This window comes from Martes martes (genome assembly GCF_963455335.1).
Source record: "Martes martes genome assembly, chromosome: 6".
Lineage (NCBI taxonomy): Eukaryota > Metazoa > Chordata > Mammalia > Carnivora > Mustelidae > Martes > Martes martes.
In genome coordinates this window covers 82729072-82748082 of record NC_137893.1, presented here as the reverse complement: position 1 = coordinate 82748082, position 19011 = coordinate 82729072, and the positions used below count along the sequence as shown (strand labels likewise).

Sequence of the window (19011 nt, the reverse complement as noted above, 5' to 3'; positions counted from 1 at the left end):
CTAGGGTGTGGCTCACGGGTCCCCAATATGGGGGGCTTCAGGGTTAAGACTCTATGGATGGAAGCATGAGAACCCAACCCAGGGTTGGGGTTTGAGCCTAGGGGTCTGGCAGGGCTCACCTGCCGCCACCGAAGCAGGCTCCCTGTGGGGGTCAGGGGGCTGAGTGGAGGGCGTGTTTGGCCAGCATTTGGAGGCGACCGGGGCCGCATGTGAACCTGCCCTTTAGAGAGCTTTCTCATAGGCTTAGGGTGACACTGTGTGGGACCCCAGACTGAGCTCAGGTGGCTCCCACGGAAGTCCCACCTCAGGAAGCAAGTTTGCTGGGGCTTTCCGGCCAATTCTCAAGAGCTTTATGGCCAAATCGACATTGATTTGGTCATAAAGTTTGTGAGAATTGGCTGGTGTTGGGTGGCGACTCGGGCCATGTTACACCGGCCCGTGCTGAATGCTTTCTTGCTAGGTGCGTATTGTGGCCCCGTCAGAGTGTGAGCTGGGCCCACGGGGCTCCCGGAGGCCCCCCGCATAGGCAAGCTCCCTAGGGTGCAGAGGTGAGTTATGGTGTGAGCCTGAGCCTCAGGCTCTGGCTTTTTTGGCAGAAGGAGGTGCCGAAGGTGAGGGTGGCCTGAGGTGGGCATGCTGGTTTCTCCTGCTCTGAGTGTTTCCCACAGCTCCCAAAGGCGGAGTTTTCTCCTGGGTAGCTGGCAGGCGGAGTCCTGCCGTGTGGCTCAGGGGTCCCCAATCCAGAGGCCTTGAGGGCCAGGTCTCTGGGGATGGAAGCATGGCATACCCCACCTGCTGGTGCTGAGGCCGGCTCCCTGGGGGGCTGAGTAGAGGGCGGGTTTGGCCAGCATGGCATTTGGAGGTGACCAGGGCCATGTGTGCACCCGCCCTTTAGAGCTTTCCTGTAGGCTTCGGGAGACGCCACGTGGGATCCCAAGCCGAGCCCAGGTGGTCCCCGAAAGGCTTCCACCGCCAGATGCGAGTTCACCAGGGCTTTCTCGCCAATTCTCAGGAGATTTCTGCCCAAATCAACATCGACAAATATATTTCTTTAATCAGATAGAATATTTGTTATAACTAAATAAGTTTTAATGGATAGAATCTAAATAGTTAAAGTCACAAAAGTAGGTCCACATGTGGACATCATTTATGTTGAAAATATAAATCAAAATGTGTGTGTAGGGGCACCTGGGTGGCTCAGTGGGTTAAGCCGCTGCCTTCGGCTCAGGTCATGATCTCAGGGTCCTGGGATCGAGTCCCGCATCGGGCTCTCTGCTCAGCAGGGAGCCTGCTTCCCTCTCTCCCTCTCTCTCTGCCTGCCTCTCTGTTTACTGTGATCTCTCTCTGTCAAATAAATAAATAAAATCTTTAAAAAAAAATGTGTGTGTAGAATGTACATTAGATACACCAACTGACATTACATTAAGGACTAATCTAGATGAGTCAGGTACAGAAAAATAACAAGTACATTAATATTTCTACTAGAAAACAAGAAATGTAAAGCAAGTGATTTTAACAAAAATATTGTTAAGTCACTAAAGGGTGATGATGTATTCAATTTTAATTCTGTTCTAATTTAACTCAGAAAACTGAACCATACATGGCAAGAAACGCCTGTAAATTATATGGAAATATCTTCTCAACATATATGGAGCCAGCACAAAAGATAAATTACTGTTCTATGGTAAGAGCACAGCATAAAAATAAGCAACGGTTGAAGGAGAGAGACAGAAAGAATAACGTGGTTGTTGCCATTAGCAACAAAAACAGAAGAATTTGAAAAAGAGATAAAAGGAAATGAAATTATACCTTCTTTAATATGCCAGAGCTTCAGCATTGTGCCCATTTGGCCGAACTGAAATCTGGTATTTTTTTCTTCCTCTTTCTCTCTTATTCTGATGGATGAATACTAACTACAGTTTACTTATAGCTGAGTTTCAAGTTCAATACCCATGAGGGTCAGTTTTCTCCATTCTGAGTTCTCTGTACTTTGCCCAGTAGTTCTCAAATCTATACTACCAGACACAGAAAATGTCAACATAAAATTTATTCTCCACAATTTATAAAACAATAAAAACAGTCGTTCTCACATATGAAAAATAGGACACCATTAGTTATTCGAGGCTTTGGATACATTGGGATGAAAAGTGTGTGTGTGTGTGTGTGTGTGTGTGTGTGTGTGTGTGTTTAAAGATTTTATTTATTTATTTGACAGACAGAGATCATAGGTAGGCAGAGAGGCAGGCAGAGAGAGAGAGGGAAGCAGGCTCCCTGCTGAGCAGAGAGCCCGATGCGGGGCTCGATCCCAGGACCCTGGGACTACAACCTGAGCCAAAGGCAGAGGCCTAACCCACTGAGCCACCCAGGTGCCCCTGAAAAGTGCTTTTTAACTGACACATAAATGAAGAGATTAAGGGATATTGATATTGATATATTAAGGGATGAACTCTGCAATATCTTTTAGTATTTCAAAGCCCCACATAAAAATAAATCAAGATCCCAGAATGCCAGATGGGCCATCTGCAGACATTCCCAACTGGGGTGTGACAGCTAATCATACAATTCCAAGTACCCATAACTGAAATTACTTAATTTTCTTCAATGCTTATCAGTTTCCTGAAATAATTAAAAGAGCTTTAAATGTAACAATGGATTTTTCACATCTGTAACTTCTAATGAGAGGATGAAAGAAGAATATTTATCCAAAGCTAATCTGCAAATAATTAAGTTTTGAAAATAACTCTGAGCTTGGAGTGTATAGAAAGGATAATAGCACATACCAAATTATAATAATAGATACTTATATTTAAGACAAGGAAATACATTTCTAAAGGCAATCTTTTTTTTTTTTTTTAAAGATTTTATTTATTTACTTGACAGAGATCACAAGTAGGCAGAGAAGCAGGCAGAGAGAGGAGGAAGCAGGCTTCCTGCTGAGCAGAGAGCCCTATGTGGGCTGGGTCCCAGGACCCTGGGATCATGACCTGAGCCAAAGGCAGAGGCTTTAACCCACTGAGCCACGTGGTGACCCTAAAGGCAATCTTTTTTTTTTTTTTAAAGATTTTATTTATTTATTTGTCAGAGAGAGAGAGGGAGAGAGAGAGAGCGAGCACAGGCAGAGGCAGAGGGAGAAGCAGGCTCCCCGCCAAGCAAGGAGCCCTATGTGGGACTCGATCCCAGGACGCTGGGATCATGACCTGAGCTGAAGGCAGCTGCTTAACCAACTGAGCCACCCAGGCGTCCCTAAAGGCAATCTTTTAATGCTGAGTTTTTTTGCCAATCTATCTCCATTAATTTAACACATAATCACTATTATATATATATATTTATATACATTTCATTTCCTAGTTCGCGAGGTACGAAATACAAAGAATTACAAGTATGAAATACAAAGAATTGCTTAATCTTTTCATATTTTCTGTCAGACACAAGAGACAAATTTGACACTTTATGGATCTAATTAGTCACAGAAGAAAACCCTAAAACATGTATAAAGACTCAATTATTCTGTTACAGTGTGTTAGAGATCATTGCACTATTCCCAGTGCTGTGATTTCTGATCCACTCAACAATCCCTTGCTCTACCAAAAAGAAAAGTCTATGTATAGTGCCACCTTTTGAAATAAATTAGAATTTACTCAAGAAAACATTTCCTTTGAAGCAGAAGAAAGACCTCTTTGAGAATATGCTTATAAAAAGATCTTAATGATTTTATGGTATTCTGGACTTCTGTGTGCAGGGACAGACATGGTGCTTGAGAGGTGAAGAATGTGATCTTTGCTTTCTTTTAATTGGCTTTTACCTTAGAGGTGTATCCATCTCTGTCCTTCTGTTTTTGCACGTTCCTTCTTGCTTTGAGACAAGAGTGCTACTTCTGCTCTCTCCTGCTGTTGTTCTTTGCTGAGTTGAAGAGGAAAACAGTTCTGAGCAGGACAGTCTTAATGGGCATGTACCTTGCCCCTGATCAAATACTGCTTCGCTTGGGAGTACAAGTTGTAATCTAGAGGCATAAAAGCTGATAATGGGAAGTCAGATCAGAAGCATCAGCTACTGAAAATTCTTTAGCCCAAGGGAGTATAAGAGTGGTGTTTTGCTTTCATGCCAAGGCATTGTTCTAAAATCACAAACAGAAACCTTCACAATCCAGTAGACCTAAATGTTAGCATTATTCTGTCTTTGTATTGATTGTTGTGTGAATTTGAGACAGGATCAGCAATCTGTAGGTACTACATATTGGGTTCAAACCTAATCAACAACTCTAATGGGTATCGCAGACCCCCATCTTGAGTGATTACAAAATTCAAATATATCCGATACTCTTGTTTTCATAAGCAGCAGTTTTAAGGAATGATGGATTTGGGGTGTTGGTATTTTTTTTCAATAAAACTGTTGCTCAGAATGGGTGTTCTACAGTTTAATAATGTATAATGATTCTGGCAGAGAAAGCAAGTTCTCAGCTTTCTTTGGATAGTCCCTGAGATGTTAGTTATTGAAGTTTCTCTTTATTTATGTTGGAGTATAGATATTCAAAGTTAAAATGAGAAACTCCCCCATCTTGGCAACTTGCAGGATGTGGAGGATCAAAACTTTTCCAGAAATAGAAGCCTACGATTCAATTTAAGAAAGTAATTTCCTGCTTCTTGCCATCTGAGTCAATTAGCTCTGCGTGTTCTAGAAAATGCTTGCTATAAAGTGACAGACTACTTGCTACTTTGAAAGAGTGGTGTAGTTGAAAGAGCCTAGGAGAATTTGGAAGTCTCAGGCTGAGCTGCAGTTCTACCATTTACTGGCTGTGTGACTTTGGACAAGCCATTTTATTGTTCTATGACTCAGTTTCCACATTTGCAAACTGGCAATAATAATACCCACCTCACAAAATAATTGTGAGTATCAAAGAGATAATGTGTACTATAAAACACATTATAATGCACTATAGAAACATTAATTACTGTGGATTTTTCTCATAAGTGAGTATGTTGAATGACGTTCTACAATATTTAGGGTATCCCTATTCATGCCTATGTTCCATGACTCTATTCCCAGGAAAAGTCGTTTTGCTGGGTGGTGGTGTGTGTGTGTGGGGGGGGTGTTTTCAGTTGATTAACAACACCTTATATTTATGCAAAGTTTAAAATTTACAACATAGTTTTTATTTTATCTCACTTTAATTCAATTACCATCTGTGAAATAGTACTGTAATCGTTAATCATTACCATTTCCTAGGATAAGAATCTAAAAGTCATGTTAAGAAATTTGTTCAAAGTCTCTGGATAGTCGGCAACAAAGAGGGATTTGGGCTCAAGTCGCTGACTCCAAATCAAACATTTTTTTTTTCTACTGTACACACTCTATGGTAGAGCAAAATATTTCAGAGGTAGAATCCCCATAGCAGCTAAGGTATGGTGAGAACATGTCGCTGAGCCTAGTGTGGGGGCAGTGTTGGGTTCTGAGAAAAACAAAGAAAAGGCCTGTGTGCTTGGTAGGCGGGTAGTGGTGATACTGGAATCAATTTCACTAAACTCCAGTGGCTGTGCTGTGGTGACATCAGGGCCACCATGCAGATTCAGGACATCCGAGATACTGCAGGAAAAGCCAGCTCTTCCACTGGATTGACAGGCCTCCCCCTTCTCCTGCCCCTTTATCCAGGACCATGGGGCTTAAGGAAGGAATCCCTGCCTGGCATTCGCTCCCAAGAGCACAGCCTGCACAAACACAGCCAGTGGCATGGGACACCAGACTGAAACCCGCCAGCCTTCAGCAGCTGTTGGGATCCAGGGAAGTCTGCTGTGCCCCAGGCTCGCTCACTCCTTCACCTAATAGAAGAAAGGCAGCAGACGAATGGTTTCACAATAATGCAGAGGACTTTTGCTGTTTTATTAGGAGTTCTTTCGATAGCCTAGGCTAGAATTTGGAGCCCAAGGAAATGATGAACTGGGCCGCTCCCTGAGAGTGGTCCCCTGGCAGGTACCTGGGGAGCTGGGTAGGGACCTGGGAGGTGCTAACAGAGGGCAACACCTGCTGATGTGTCAGCCCTGTTATCGTGATCTGAGAGCGCCCACAAACTCTCAGACGTGGTCATCACATCACATCTGCACCGGGAACTTGTTCTCTCTTTGCAACTTCTCTATAAGGCTGCTTTTGTGTTTATTTTAACCAAACTTCTTTATGTAAAATGAGTGATGATACGCTCAGCACCTCAACCCTCTGAGGACTGCTCCAGCTGTCAGATCTGATTTCCCCTTCGGTGCGCCAGCATGTCCCCAGCGAATGAGCCGCTGGATGGGTCTCCACTGACAAACAGACATTTTATGTGTTGGATAGACAGGTGACAGCAAGCTCTTTTTAGCAAAAAGACCGTTTGGTTACAAAACCTGGGAGGAAATTGATCAGTCAGAAGTAATCCTCCTTGACAATCACTGACAAGTTACACACAGGTACCCCTGAGGAAGCCACTCGTTCTTTTGACTGTAAATAACAGTAAACATTCCAGAATTTGTGATGAACAAATGCTTTTATGGCAAGACTTGATGCCCCATAGTGACTTCTCATCAATCAATCCTCCATCCTTTCCTGCCTTGTACCCTGAGTGGCCTACAGTTTCCTTCTCTGCTTCCTCACTTCCTATGTGTTCCATGAAATGGACTTTTAAAATATGAAGTTATAAGCATAAGGAAGGTGTGGTTCTTATTACCAAGCTCTACTGAACGAGCTGCTAGATCTCTCAGGCTCTGCTATAAGCAATAAAGCAGTACTAATACGAGTGAGTTAGCCAGCCCCCTCGTTAATTTTAGTCTGTCCTCCTCAGTGGTCACCACTATGCAGAACTCGGCATTTCTCATTCCTATTCTTGTTTTTATTTTATTTTTTTAAAATATTTTATTTATTTATTTGACAGAGAAAGAGAGAGAGAGGTCACAAGTAGGGAGAGAGGCAGGCAGAGAGTTGGGGTGGGGAGTTGGCTCCCTGCTGAGCAGAGAGCACGATGTGGGGCTCAATCTCAGGACCCTGAGATCATGACCTGAGTCGAAGGCAGAGGCTTAACCCACTGAGCCACCCAGGTGCCCCCCTATTCTTGTTTTTAAATTCTACGTATGTTAGTAACCACAAAGAATATGTAATGTCGTTTTGTTCCAAAAACTTTACATAATTGGTCATACTGTACCTATCCTACAGCTCGCATTTTTCCTTCTTAGTTCTTTGTTACAATTTATCCATATAAATAGCTGTCACTCTAGCTAGTTTATTTTCACAGCCTCTATAGCGGAGGTCAGCCTGCTTCTTCTGTAAAGGGCCAGAGAGTAGATATTTTAAATTTTATGGACATAGGGACTCTGTCACAGCCACTCAACTCTGCTATTGTGGTGGGAAAGCAGCCATAGACAATTTAGGAACAGGTGTGCCTAGGTGCCAATAAAACTTTATTTGTAAACATAGAGATTTGAGTTTCATGTAATTTCACATGTTATAAAATACTGAAAAAAAATTTTTTCTGACCATGTTAAGATGTAAAAACCATTTTTAGCTCACAAGCCACAGAAAACAGGCAGTGGGCCAGTTTAGTCTATGAGCCCTATATGGTGCACCCTTAGTCTATAGCATTCTATTTCTTTGGCTTATTAATCTGTTTCTTTGTTATTGGACATTACTAAGGAAATGGAATGGAAATACTATGATGGACTACTAGATAAAGCTTGCTTGTTGTTCATATCCTTTATATCCTAATGTTTACATAATCATTTCTGATAAAGATATGGTTAAAATCTCTGATTATAAGAAGTCTCCTTATAACTTGACCAGTTTTTGCTTTATATATTTCAGAGTGATGCAGTCACAGACATATGAACTGACAATTGTTATAACTTCCTAATGGATTGTTCCTTTTATTATAATGGAGTGTTCCAAATTAGCCCTTTTGACACTTTTTGTCTTTAGTTAAGTTTTGCTGTATTTTAATTTTATTATTCTCAGTTAAATATATTCTAATACCTTTATTTTTTAAGCTTTGTGTGTGGTCTAGTTTTAGGTATGTCCTTTGTAGGCAGTATGACTCTGTTTTTTTAATCACTCTGGAGGTAAGTTTACTCCAGCTTTGGTGTGGTAGTGAAATGTGTGTGCCAGACAATTGGGCTCCTAATCCTGATTTTTCCAGCATCTCTGTATGACCCTATGCAATTTCCTCTATCTCTCTGCGCCTCGGTTTTCTCATGTGTAAAGAAGTTGAGGATAATATTAGTATCTAATCATAGTTCATAGAACAGTGCCTGGCATGTCATGACATGCGGTAATTGTTAGGTATTTAAAATTTTGTGTGTGTGTGATTACTGATGTGTTTGGTCTCATTTTTAACCATTATTTTGTGTTTTCTTTTACCATCATTTCCCCTTTGTTTACAATCTCTTTTCCAGTTAATATTCCCTTTTTCTTTCCTGCTTTTGAATGATCTATACATCAAGATCAATTATTTGATTTATACTCAAAATTTTACTGCTTTAACGAGATATGAATTGATTTACAAGTTGATGCATTTTGGCATATGTATACACCCCTGAAGCCATCAAATCAATCAACATAATTATTCCCCTACCCCTGTTTGAACTGTGTTACCTTATTCTTTGTCAAGTTGGCATCCATTAATTACAGGGCTGCACTAACAGCCAAAGCCATTTGTATCTCCCACCCAATCCAGAGCCCATACCTGGAACCACCTTCTTATCTACCTTTCATACATCAAGCCATTGTTTCCCCTGCTCTAGACCAACCTGGGACCAGGTACTGGACAAGCAGTGACAGCCCTTATGCCCCAAAGCCCACCAGAATTATTTAAACTAGCCCATCCTAAGCTGTTTCCCATGCCTTACCTTGTCTTTACCATGGAAATCCCAATAAAAGCTCTGGCATAGGGTCTCCTGTCTTCCTTTCTGTGCCCTGACCAAACCTCATGCTTCCCCACATGGCCTGGCATGCCCTCTTCTCTTGATAAATGAAAGTAAGAAACCTTCCGCCAATGGCTTTGGCATCTCCACGTTATCACTCAGTCACCTCCATAAATTAAAACCCTGTCATTATAAATTGATACAACTCTTTAAAGTCTTCTCATGCCCCTTGGTAATCACTCTCTTCTTAGTCCTCCTCCTCCACTCCTTAGGCAAGTACTGGCTTATTTTCTGTCAGTATCAATTCATTTGAATTTTTTAGAATTTTATATGGAGTCATACATTATATACTCTTTTGCTTAAATTCTTTAATTCAGAATGTCCTTTTGAATTCATTCTTCTTATTGCATATATCAATGGTTTATTCCTTTTATCTTGCTGAGTAGTATTCATCATATGGATATATAACAATCTTTTGATCTACTCACTTGTTGGTGGACATTTGTGTTGTTTCGATTTGCAGGTAGTATAAATAAAACTACTGTGGACATTCAAGTGTGAGTTTTCATGTGGACTTACGCTTTCATTTCTCCTGAGCAAGTATCTAGGAGGTAAATGTATTATATACTGGGTACATAGTTACTGTTGTAGAAAAAACTGACAGTTTTCCACAGTGGTTATTCCATTTTACATTCCCACTACCTGGGTAGCTCAGTTGGTTAAGTATCTGACTTGTGATTTCGGCTCAGGTCATGATCCCAGGGTGTCAAGATCAAGCCCCAACTTGGACTCCATGGTCAGAGTGGAGTCTGCTTGAGATTTTCTTTCTCCTCCCTCTGCCTCTCCCTGCCATGCTCTCTTGCTCTCTAAAATAAATATATCTTTTAAAAAAAGATTTTATTTATTTATCTGGGAGAGAGAGAGCAACAGAGAGAGCACAAGCAGGCAGAGGGGCAGAGGGATAGAGAGAGGAAGACCCACCGCCGAGCAGGGAGCCTGATGTGGGACTTGATCCCACGACTCTGAGATCATGACCTGAGCTGAGGGCAGACACTTAACGAACTGAGCCACCCAGGTACGCTAAAATAAATAAATCTTAAAGGAGAGAGAGAGAGAGAGAGTGTTGCAGTTACGTCGCAATCTTCACCAACATCTGGTATTGTCAGTTTTCTTAATTTTAGCCATTTGCCCAGTGATATCTTATTATATCCCTGTATTGCCTTAGTTCCATCTCTTAAAGTAAAAAAGTAATTCTTTCTTCAGCTAATAATTAAAGAAAATAACTTAAAAATATCATATTTATACTCATCATTATTTTTTGTCCTATGTCTTTCCTTAGAGTTCATTTTTCTCCTTGTTGAACTATATCCTTTAATAATGCTTTTTATGAGAACTTGTGAATAGTAAATTCCCTTAGCCTTTATGTATCTCTTTTTAAAATTAATGTATGTATCTTTATTTCATTCTGTCTTGAGTGGTATTGTATCTGATACTAAGCATTCTGAAGATGTTGCCTTTTGTCTCTAGTGTTGCTAATGAGAAATCTTTCCTCCCTCTAAGGTCATTCTTTTGTAGTGTATCTGTCTCTTCTTTCTGGTACTTTTTTATAACATCTCTTCATGCTTCACACTCTGCAGTTTTACTGTGGCATGTTTATATGTCGATTTGTCTGTTCAGAACATCTAACACTCTTCTGATGTGAGAACTTTCGTCGATTCTGCCAAATTCTCAGTTATTTCTCTTCAAATATTGTTTCTCTGCCTATACCTTCATTTTTTTTTTTCCTTCTGGGACTCCTATTATGGAGTTGCTTAATCTGTCTTCTGTTTCCTTGAATTGGTTTTTAAAATATGTTATTTTATACTGTCATACTTGATAGTATACTTTGGGTGAATTCCTCAGCATTATGTTTCAATTGAGAGTTTGAGAAGAGAAATTTATACCTTACTCACTTTTTATTAACCCAAACAAGCCTCGTCCAGTGCCTTCTATATAGAAGTCATACAATAAATATTTTCTGATTAAATAAATATAGAAAACACCTCATGTATTTGATTATCTTATTTCCTTTCATAGATACATAATTTTACCAATGCCTAAATATCACATTTTCATGTAACAAAAAGATAGCATATAAACAAATTTGCAACTTAACTTACAAGACAACACATTATTAAATTACATTCTGTCAATACAAATTGCACTTTTATGCAAAGTTAGAATATTTGTGTTGTGATTTGGCTTTAGGGGTACCTAGGTCTTGTTCTTCTTTTGGGGAAACCTTTTGGGATCTTCTGGCAGAACTCTTAGGTTATGGATGTTCCAGACAGCCCTAAAGCTTGGATTACTCAATTATTTGATAATTTCTGTTATGCCTTGTGTCATAATTTTATGGTAACTAAATCCTGGTCTAGTACAGGGTAAGAATGTTCTCTGTTTTGCTTCCAGTGCTCTATTTGCTGGTGCTGAGCAGGTCGTGTCCCACAGAGCACCATATGGAAAGACGGCAGCAGTTTGTTTTGCAAGCAAGCCATTCTCTTCTGAGTGGAAAGATACGCTGCAGCAGTTTTTCCTGTCACTTGTTCCAGATGAATCTCTCCCTAGTTTTTCCTGGGTGGAATCTGAAGTGCATTAATTAGTTCAGGATTCACAAACTACACAGGGAAAGATGCTAGAATCCTTTAAACATATGAGGATGTTGGGTCACTTGACACAGCCAGTTAAACCAGTAAGATCCCATAAAATGGTTATAGCTGGTGGAGTGTAATGATCAGAAAGGGCCATTTGTGTCAAAGCTTCCCAACGATGAGCCCGACTCTCAACAATATCGTATCTTCCCTGCAGAGAAGTGGAACATTTATGAATTCTTTAATTGCTGCTTCGACCATTGGCGCACAACAGCTTTTCTCCTCTTTCACCTTCAGTTGTCCCTGTCAGGTTGGGAAAAATTTCTACTACGGTTCTGCTTTTCTAGTTATTCCAGCCTTGATCCTTCTGGTTGCTGGCTATGCTCTGAGAAGCCAGATGTGGACCATGACCAGTGAGTACTGCTGCAGCTGTGGCCCTCCCCAGCGGAGAATCAGCCCTCTGGAGCGCAAGCTGGCCTGTCTTCGGTTCTTCAGCATCACCGGGAGGGCACTTGTTGCGCCATTAACGTGGCTGGCCGTAACCCTGCTGACAGGCACCTACTATGAATGTGCGGCAAGTGAGTTTGCACCTGTGGACCATTACTCTGTGTTTGACAATGTCAGTGTCAGCAAACGGAAGGAGATCCTGGCTGGGTTTCCATGCGGCAAATCGGCTCCATCCGACATGATCCTGGTAAGAGATGAAGTAGCTCTCCGGCACAGATACCAGTCACAAGTAAGTTCTTGTTTTTTTTTGTTTTTGTTTTTGTTTTTTTCTTTTTTCTTGCTATGGTATCCCAGCTTAACCACAGCCATTGGAAACATTTCACATTCCTAACGCTTCTCGTGTTATCCGAGTACACAAACTCAATGCCATCCATCAAAGTGATTTTTACTGAGCGGCTATATACATACGGTTAGGATCTTGGGCTTTTAAGTAAGCAGACCTGTGTTGGAATCTTGCTTTGCCATTTATTAACCTGAAAAACCTTGAGCAAGTCATATAACTTATCCATGTTTCCACTTTTCTCCAGAGATATTTTCTCTGGAGATATTAACAGGATCTACCACATAAGGTTGGGGTGAGTAACAAATGAGCTAATATATCTAAAGGGCTCAGCCTTGTGTCCACAATCCATATTAAAAACAAACAATTTTTGATATTTTAATAATAATACTAAATTACCTCATTCCACCTTGCATATTCTGAAATATTCATTCTTGTGTCTTAAAATTTTATCTAAAATTAGAGGAAGCTTAATTGTGGTTAAAATAAATTCCAGTGATGGCTCTAAATTTAATGTCCTTAGACCAGTTTATGTGAAGCGGTGGGAGGAGTCAGGGAAAAGGCCTGTATGTACTGTACTTACAGGTTAAATTTAAGAAGTATAAGTGTATTTTGTGAATACAGAGAGTCATTGGCATTCATCACTTTCTCCGAGGGATCTGGGATAAAAAGCACATTTGTAAACCACTGCAATACAATAAAAATACATTAATTTTAAACTCTTTATTGCAAAGGCATATACTTTTTCACTCATCACTTTTTAGCTATTAAAATTTAGAAATGCTAGTGCTATTTTGTTGAAGAAAAATTATTATCAACGCACAGAACACTAAAGTGTTGCATGGCCCTATTTAAGCAAAATTAGAAATCTCATTACGGTAGGCTCCATCTCAACATTTAACACTAGCCCTAGAGCTCAGGCAGAGGACTTGTGTGAAGATAGGTGAAAAGTCAAATAATCAGTGAGGCAATTTTAGCTTTCAAAAATGTTCTTGCTCAAGAAAAACTAACATGTAATACTCAGTGGTAAGATTTTCCTTCTTCTTTTTTTTTTTTTTTAAAGATTTTATTTATTTATTTGACAGACAGAGATCACAAGCAGGCAGAGAGGCAGGCAGAGAGAGAGGGGGAAGCAGGCTCCCTGCTGAGCAGAGAGCCGGATGTGGGGCTCGATCCCAGGACCCTTAGATCATGACCTGAGCCGAAGGCAGAGGCTTTAACCCACTGAGCCACCCAGGTGCCCCCTTTCTTTATTTCTTTTTTTTTTTTTTTAAGATTTTATTTATTTATTTGAGAGAGAGAGAGATCACAAGTAGGCAGAGGGGCAGGCAGAGAGAAATAGGGAAGCATGCTCCCTGCTGAGCAGAGAGCCCGATACAGGGCTCAATCCCAGGACCCTGAGATTATGACCTGAGCTGAAGGCTAGGCTTAGCCCACTAAGCCATCCAGGTGCCCCTGATTTTCTTAAAGTGAAAATAAAATGTCTTATTTGATGCATACAAAGACTTCTGTGAAAAGATAGTTTTATGGTTCAGAATGCCATCAGCCAGTGGATGTTTTTGGATCAATGGCCACAAAACTAATATTTATTAAGATGTTTATCATTTACTGCATAAACAGTTCACATTTAATTCTAATCCTTAGACTCTTGAGAGAGAGGTATAATCAACCCCATTTTACAGATGAGGAAATCAAAGCTCAAAGAGTTTATGTAACTCTTATAAGTTCACAGAGCTAATAAATGGTTGATTGAGATAGTCAAAGGTCATACTGTTTCCATTCACCAGGCTGCCTTTCCTTTACAACCACCTTGAACTTCAGTCTCATTTGAAGAATATACACTGTCTTTCTGTTTGATTTTTCTGAGCTGACCACAAGATCATATTAAGTTCAAACCCTTTCTCTGCCCATACCTCATTCTAAAATAGCTTCCTGACATGAGTTTTACCCAATTTTAATCAATTTTCCACAGCCATGCCAAAATTATCTTTCTAAATGCAAATTGAATGATGAGCACCACCCCTCCCAACCCCTGTATAAAGTTCTTTGATGATTTTCGACTAGCCCAACCCGAAATCCAGAATCCTGTCATGAAATACAAGGTCCTTCAGTGTCTGGTTTCTGACCACTTTTTTTTGTGACTCCTATGACGCTGGAGGTACAGACTTGTTGAGGTTCTTCCAACTCTTCATGCTCTTATTTTTCTTCTTCTCTTATTAGAACTCTCCTCAACTTCTTACATCTGGTGAACTACCCTTTAATATTTAAGTCTGAACATCATCTCTTCTGGGAAGTACTCCCTGATCCTCCTCTTCCTTAAGATGAGTTCACTTCTCTCCCATTGTGCTTACTGATACAAAAAAACTATTACATTTGACCATATTTCCTAGTTTGCTATTTTGTCTCCCTCTTTAGGCTTAAATACTGTGGAAAGAGTGAATGTATCTTAAATTATTCACATCTGAGTTCCCATCACCAACAACCATGTATAGGACATGGTAGGAGGTCAACCTGGGACTCAATAAATTATGGCTGATGAATTAATGGGCATCTCAGATGGCCTTTCCTCCACTGTGCTGTCCTCTCTCAAATTAAACTGCCGTGAGTGTCACTTTGTAGGTTTTAGCCTCCACTGAGTGCAGCAGCCCTGCTGAGCTCACACTGGTAATTCCAGGCCTACTGGTGAATCACAAGCTGGGGGAGAGACCTTCACCTCCCAGACTGAGGCTGCCGACTGCTAGCTGCCTTATACCTGTGGAACTTGCCTCTCTTATTTTACATAATAATAGCTAATTATTGAAAAAAATAATAAAAAAAAGAGTTTTAAGACTAGAAAACAGCCATTTATGTCAGTCTTTCAAAGAGGGCATTAAATGTAAGTACGATGTAGTTAATTTTCCTTTCACAGTATATTTCAAAAATGAATCATAAAACTGGTCAGCAAATAACTATTTGAAGGAGGAAGGAAAGGAAAAGGAAAATAAGAAGGTGCTTCCCATTTAGGTACATAAGTGTCTTCTTTGGTCACGAAAAATAAAAGGTAAGAGCAACTCAGGAAGAAATATCAATGGATGCCTGTTAGCACATTATTAAGAAGGCACTTAGGAAGCTACCATTATTATCTATCATATCATCATTTTCATCACCATCATTATCTCATTATCAAATAGTTATTAAGCACCCAAAAGATGTTTGACCTGTCCCTAATTGTTGGGGAGGAAAGTTGAGCTAAAACCGAAGAATATAGTTTGTGTATCCTACACAAGAGTAATTGGTAAGTTATAGCAACTGCTTCTTCAAGGACAGTAGTTTTAATCCATTCCAAGTTAACAGGTCAATATCCTTTGTAGCCCCCAAACCAAACTGAAATAGTTGGGCTTATTCTCTCCATCATGCCTATATCCATACTAAGTAATCAGTATCTTGTTTTTATTTCAAAGACTAGAAAAACAAATTTCTTTTAAAAAAAATAGGTGATCTCAATTTTCTTAAAAGATTTTATTTATTTATTTGACAGAGAGACAGTGAGAGGGCAAACACAAGCAGGGGCCTTGGGAGAGTGGGAGAGGGAAAAGCAGGCCTCCTGCTGAGCAGGGAGCTGGATGCAGGGCTCAACCCCGGGACTCTGGGATTATGACCTGACCCTGAAGGCAGACACTTAAGGACTGAGCCATCCAGGTGCCCCACACATTTCTTTTCTTTTTTTTGGAAAATTTTTATTTATTTATTTATTTGACAGGGAGAGAGAGAGAGCGAGCACAAGCAGGGGGAGTGGCAGGCAGAGGGAGAAGCAGGCTTCCTGCTGAGCAAGGAGCCCGCCCTGATGTGGGACTTGATCCCAGGAGCCTGGGACCAGAGCAGAAGGCAGACGTTTAACTGACTGAAACACCTAGGCTTCTCCCCACCAAAATTTCTTACCCACAGTTTATTTCTCAGGAATCCTTCTTACAGTGTCTGTTCCTTTGATACTCACAATATTGACGTTTTCTGCTTTTTCTTTTAAATAACTACGTCAAGATGCTGGGCTGGATTCTCATCACCCTGGCAACCATCGCTGCCCTAGTCTCCCGTTGCTTGGCGAGGTGTTGCTCTCCCCTCACCTCTCTGCAGCACTGCTATTGGACCAACCACCTCCACAATGAGAGGGAGCTCTTTGAACAAGCCGCCGAGCAACATTCACGGCTCCTCATAATGCAGCGCATAAAGAAACTCTTCGGCTTCATTCCTGGAAAGGAAGATGTCAGACACATCCGTATTCCTTCATGTCAGGACTGGAGAGAGATTTCAGCACCCAGTCTTCTCTGCATGGGTGAGGACTTGCAAGGTCACTATAGCTTCCTTAGAGACAGGGTGGATGAAGATAATGAGGAAAGCAAATCCGAAGGGATTGAATTGAAACCTTGATTATAGCACCTCAGGTTGCTCTAACAGATTCAGGTTGCTTAACAGATACTTTACTCTCATGATGATCGACTTTCAGTGTAATCCCTTCATCTTTCCTATCTCTTCTGATATTTGTTTAAATAAGTCCATTCAAGATGCTTCTTCCTAAAGCAGTTTATCTGTTCATTGTGCCAGTCTCTGTTTTTGAAATCTCCATGGTGGTCTGGTGATGTCTATATTGGTTTAATTAAAACAATATGGATTTTGAAGTCATATCAGAATGGGAATCTTGGTTCTGTTACTTGGTTAGCTGTGGGAAAACTAATATTTTGAATGCCATTTTGTTATCTGCACATAATAGCTACTTTATAGAGCTGTGGTGAGGATTAAAGGTGATAATATAAACAAAGTGCTCAGCACCGTGCTTTTCCTAAAATAAGTGCCAACACATGTTACTTTCTCCCTTTCTCTTTGTGTTCCATGTCTCCCATCATTATTCCCCCATCTCTAATTTCTAGTTTTCTTTATTTCTACCACTTTAATATCCAGCAACTTTTCACTTGCTTCTGTCCCTTCTTTTGAAGGGATATCTGACCTTAAATATCTGACCTTTTGGGAACTAGAATAAAAAACCCTTTCTAAGCTGGTAACATGTAAGGGAGAAACCCATGCAAGACGGTCTTGAGTCATTCTGCCATAACCAGGGGACGATGATGCATTATTCTATCATCATTAGTATCATAAATGTTATTTATAGCACCTCCACACTAGGAGCATTTTTATAGCCACAACATATAAAGTTTATTCTAGAAAGCTTCCCTTCTGTGCAGTGTGTCTCTACTGCAGAGACACTATCTGTGTCTTTTCAAGATTTGCACCCTTGCACTCAAAATCTGTTGGGGGATATGAGACTGCCACCTACATTTGTACATCTGTTGTCTAAAACTCCGAAAGGGGAGCTTTAGAGTCAGGACCCACCTGACTCTTCTCTGTGACTTCGTACTTCTAATATTTGAGTTTTCTAATTTATCCTGATTATTTTTGACATACATAGTGTCTTTTTTAAAAAAAGATTTTATTTATTTATTTGACACAGAGAGAAAGATCACAAATAGGCAGAGAGGCAGGCAGAGAGAGAGGGGGAAGCAGGCTCCCCGCTGAGCAGAGAGCCTGATGCGGGACTTGATCTCAGGACCCTGAGATCATGACCTGAGTGGAAGGCAGAGGCTTAACGTACTGGGACACCGAGGCGCTCCCTGGCATATGTAGTGTCTTGTGCCTGATGTTTGTCACATTCACTTAAGCAACTGGTTCATTGCCAAAGTCAGCAAAATGAGTGCTTTTGCTTATTTTTTAAACCAAAACCATGGCTGCTTACTGGATAATGGACCAAATGCCAGTTGTCAAGCTGACCTTCAAGATTCACTTGCAAGGAGACTTGAGTAACTAAAATGCAGTCAATTACTTAGGAATCTACTTTTACACAATTGTGGAAGAAAGAGTCTATTCTGTGTGAAATTATGGGTTCCACAAACTTAATGGAAACAAATAGAAAATGAATTTGAAGAAGTTCATTTAAAAAAAAATTCTGAAAGGGGCGCCTGGGTGGCTCAGTGGGTTAAAGCCTCTGCCTTTGGCTTGGGTCATGATCCCAGGGTCCTGGGATCGAGTCCTGCATCGGGCTCTCTGCTTGGTGGGGAGCCTGCTTCCCCCTCTCTCTGCCTACTTGTACTCTCTGTCAAATAAATAAATAAAGTTGTTTAAAAAAAATCTGAAAGAGATGCATAGTGTAGTACTTTACTATAGCAGGAGACCTATCTCTCCCTCATGATTACTTAGTGGGCAGGTCAGTTGGTCTCTCTGGGACTCAACTGTTTCATCTATAAAATGTAGATAATGATACCTTACCTGTTGTAGGGCAAGGAACCGAAGCAAATGTATTTTGAGGTTCCTTTTAAATCTGATAAGATTTTGACGTTCATGTTCAAATATATACAGGTCCATATGTATACAACCTTCTGGAATAGCAGTAGGCCCAGGTTGTCTCCATTAGAAGGAAAAGATCACTGAGTTCAATTCTTCTTCTAAAGACATTTTCTGGTGTTCCACTTTCAAAAGAATGTTAATGTACTGAACTTTTTTAAGTGGCCGAGGAAAGCTATTCCAACTTTATCACATAAATCCATACACAAGACTGGCTGACTTGATATTACAAGAGGGATCTTTCAAAAAACAGAAGTTGTGGGGACGCCTGGGTGGCTCAGTTGGTTAAGCAGCTGCCTTCGGCTCAGGCCATGATCCCAGCATCCTGGGATCGAGTCCCACATCGGGCTCCTTGCTT

The 19011-nt window shown here is 40.6% G+C and overlaps 1 protein-coding gene across 1 annotated transcript; it reads left to right on the top strand.

Moving 5' to 3' along the window:
• Nucleotides 1-11639: 11639 nt before the first annotated feature.
• CALHM4 (calcium homeostasis modulator family member 4) lies at nt 11640-17072 on the top strand (the record flags this gene model as incomplete). Its single annotated transcript, XM_080806434.1, has 2 exons — nt 11640-12236; nt 16305-17072. 2 exons carry the CDS (start codon nt 11640-11642, stop codon nt 16689-16691), a joined length of 984 nt encoding a protein of 327 aa, XP_080662560.1. The 3' UTR covers nt 16692-17072.
• Between the last annotated feature and the right edge of the window lie 1939 nt (nt 17073-19011).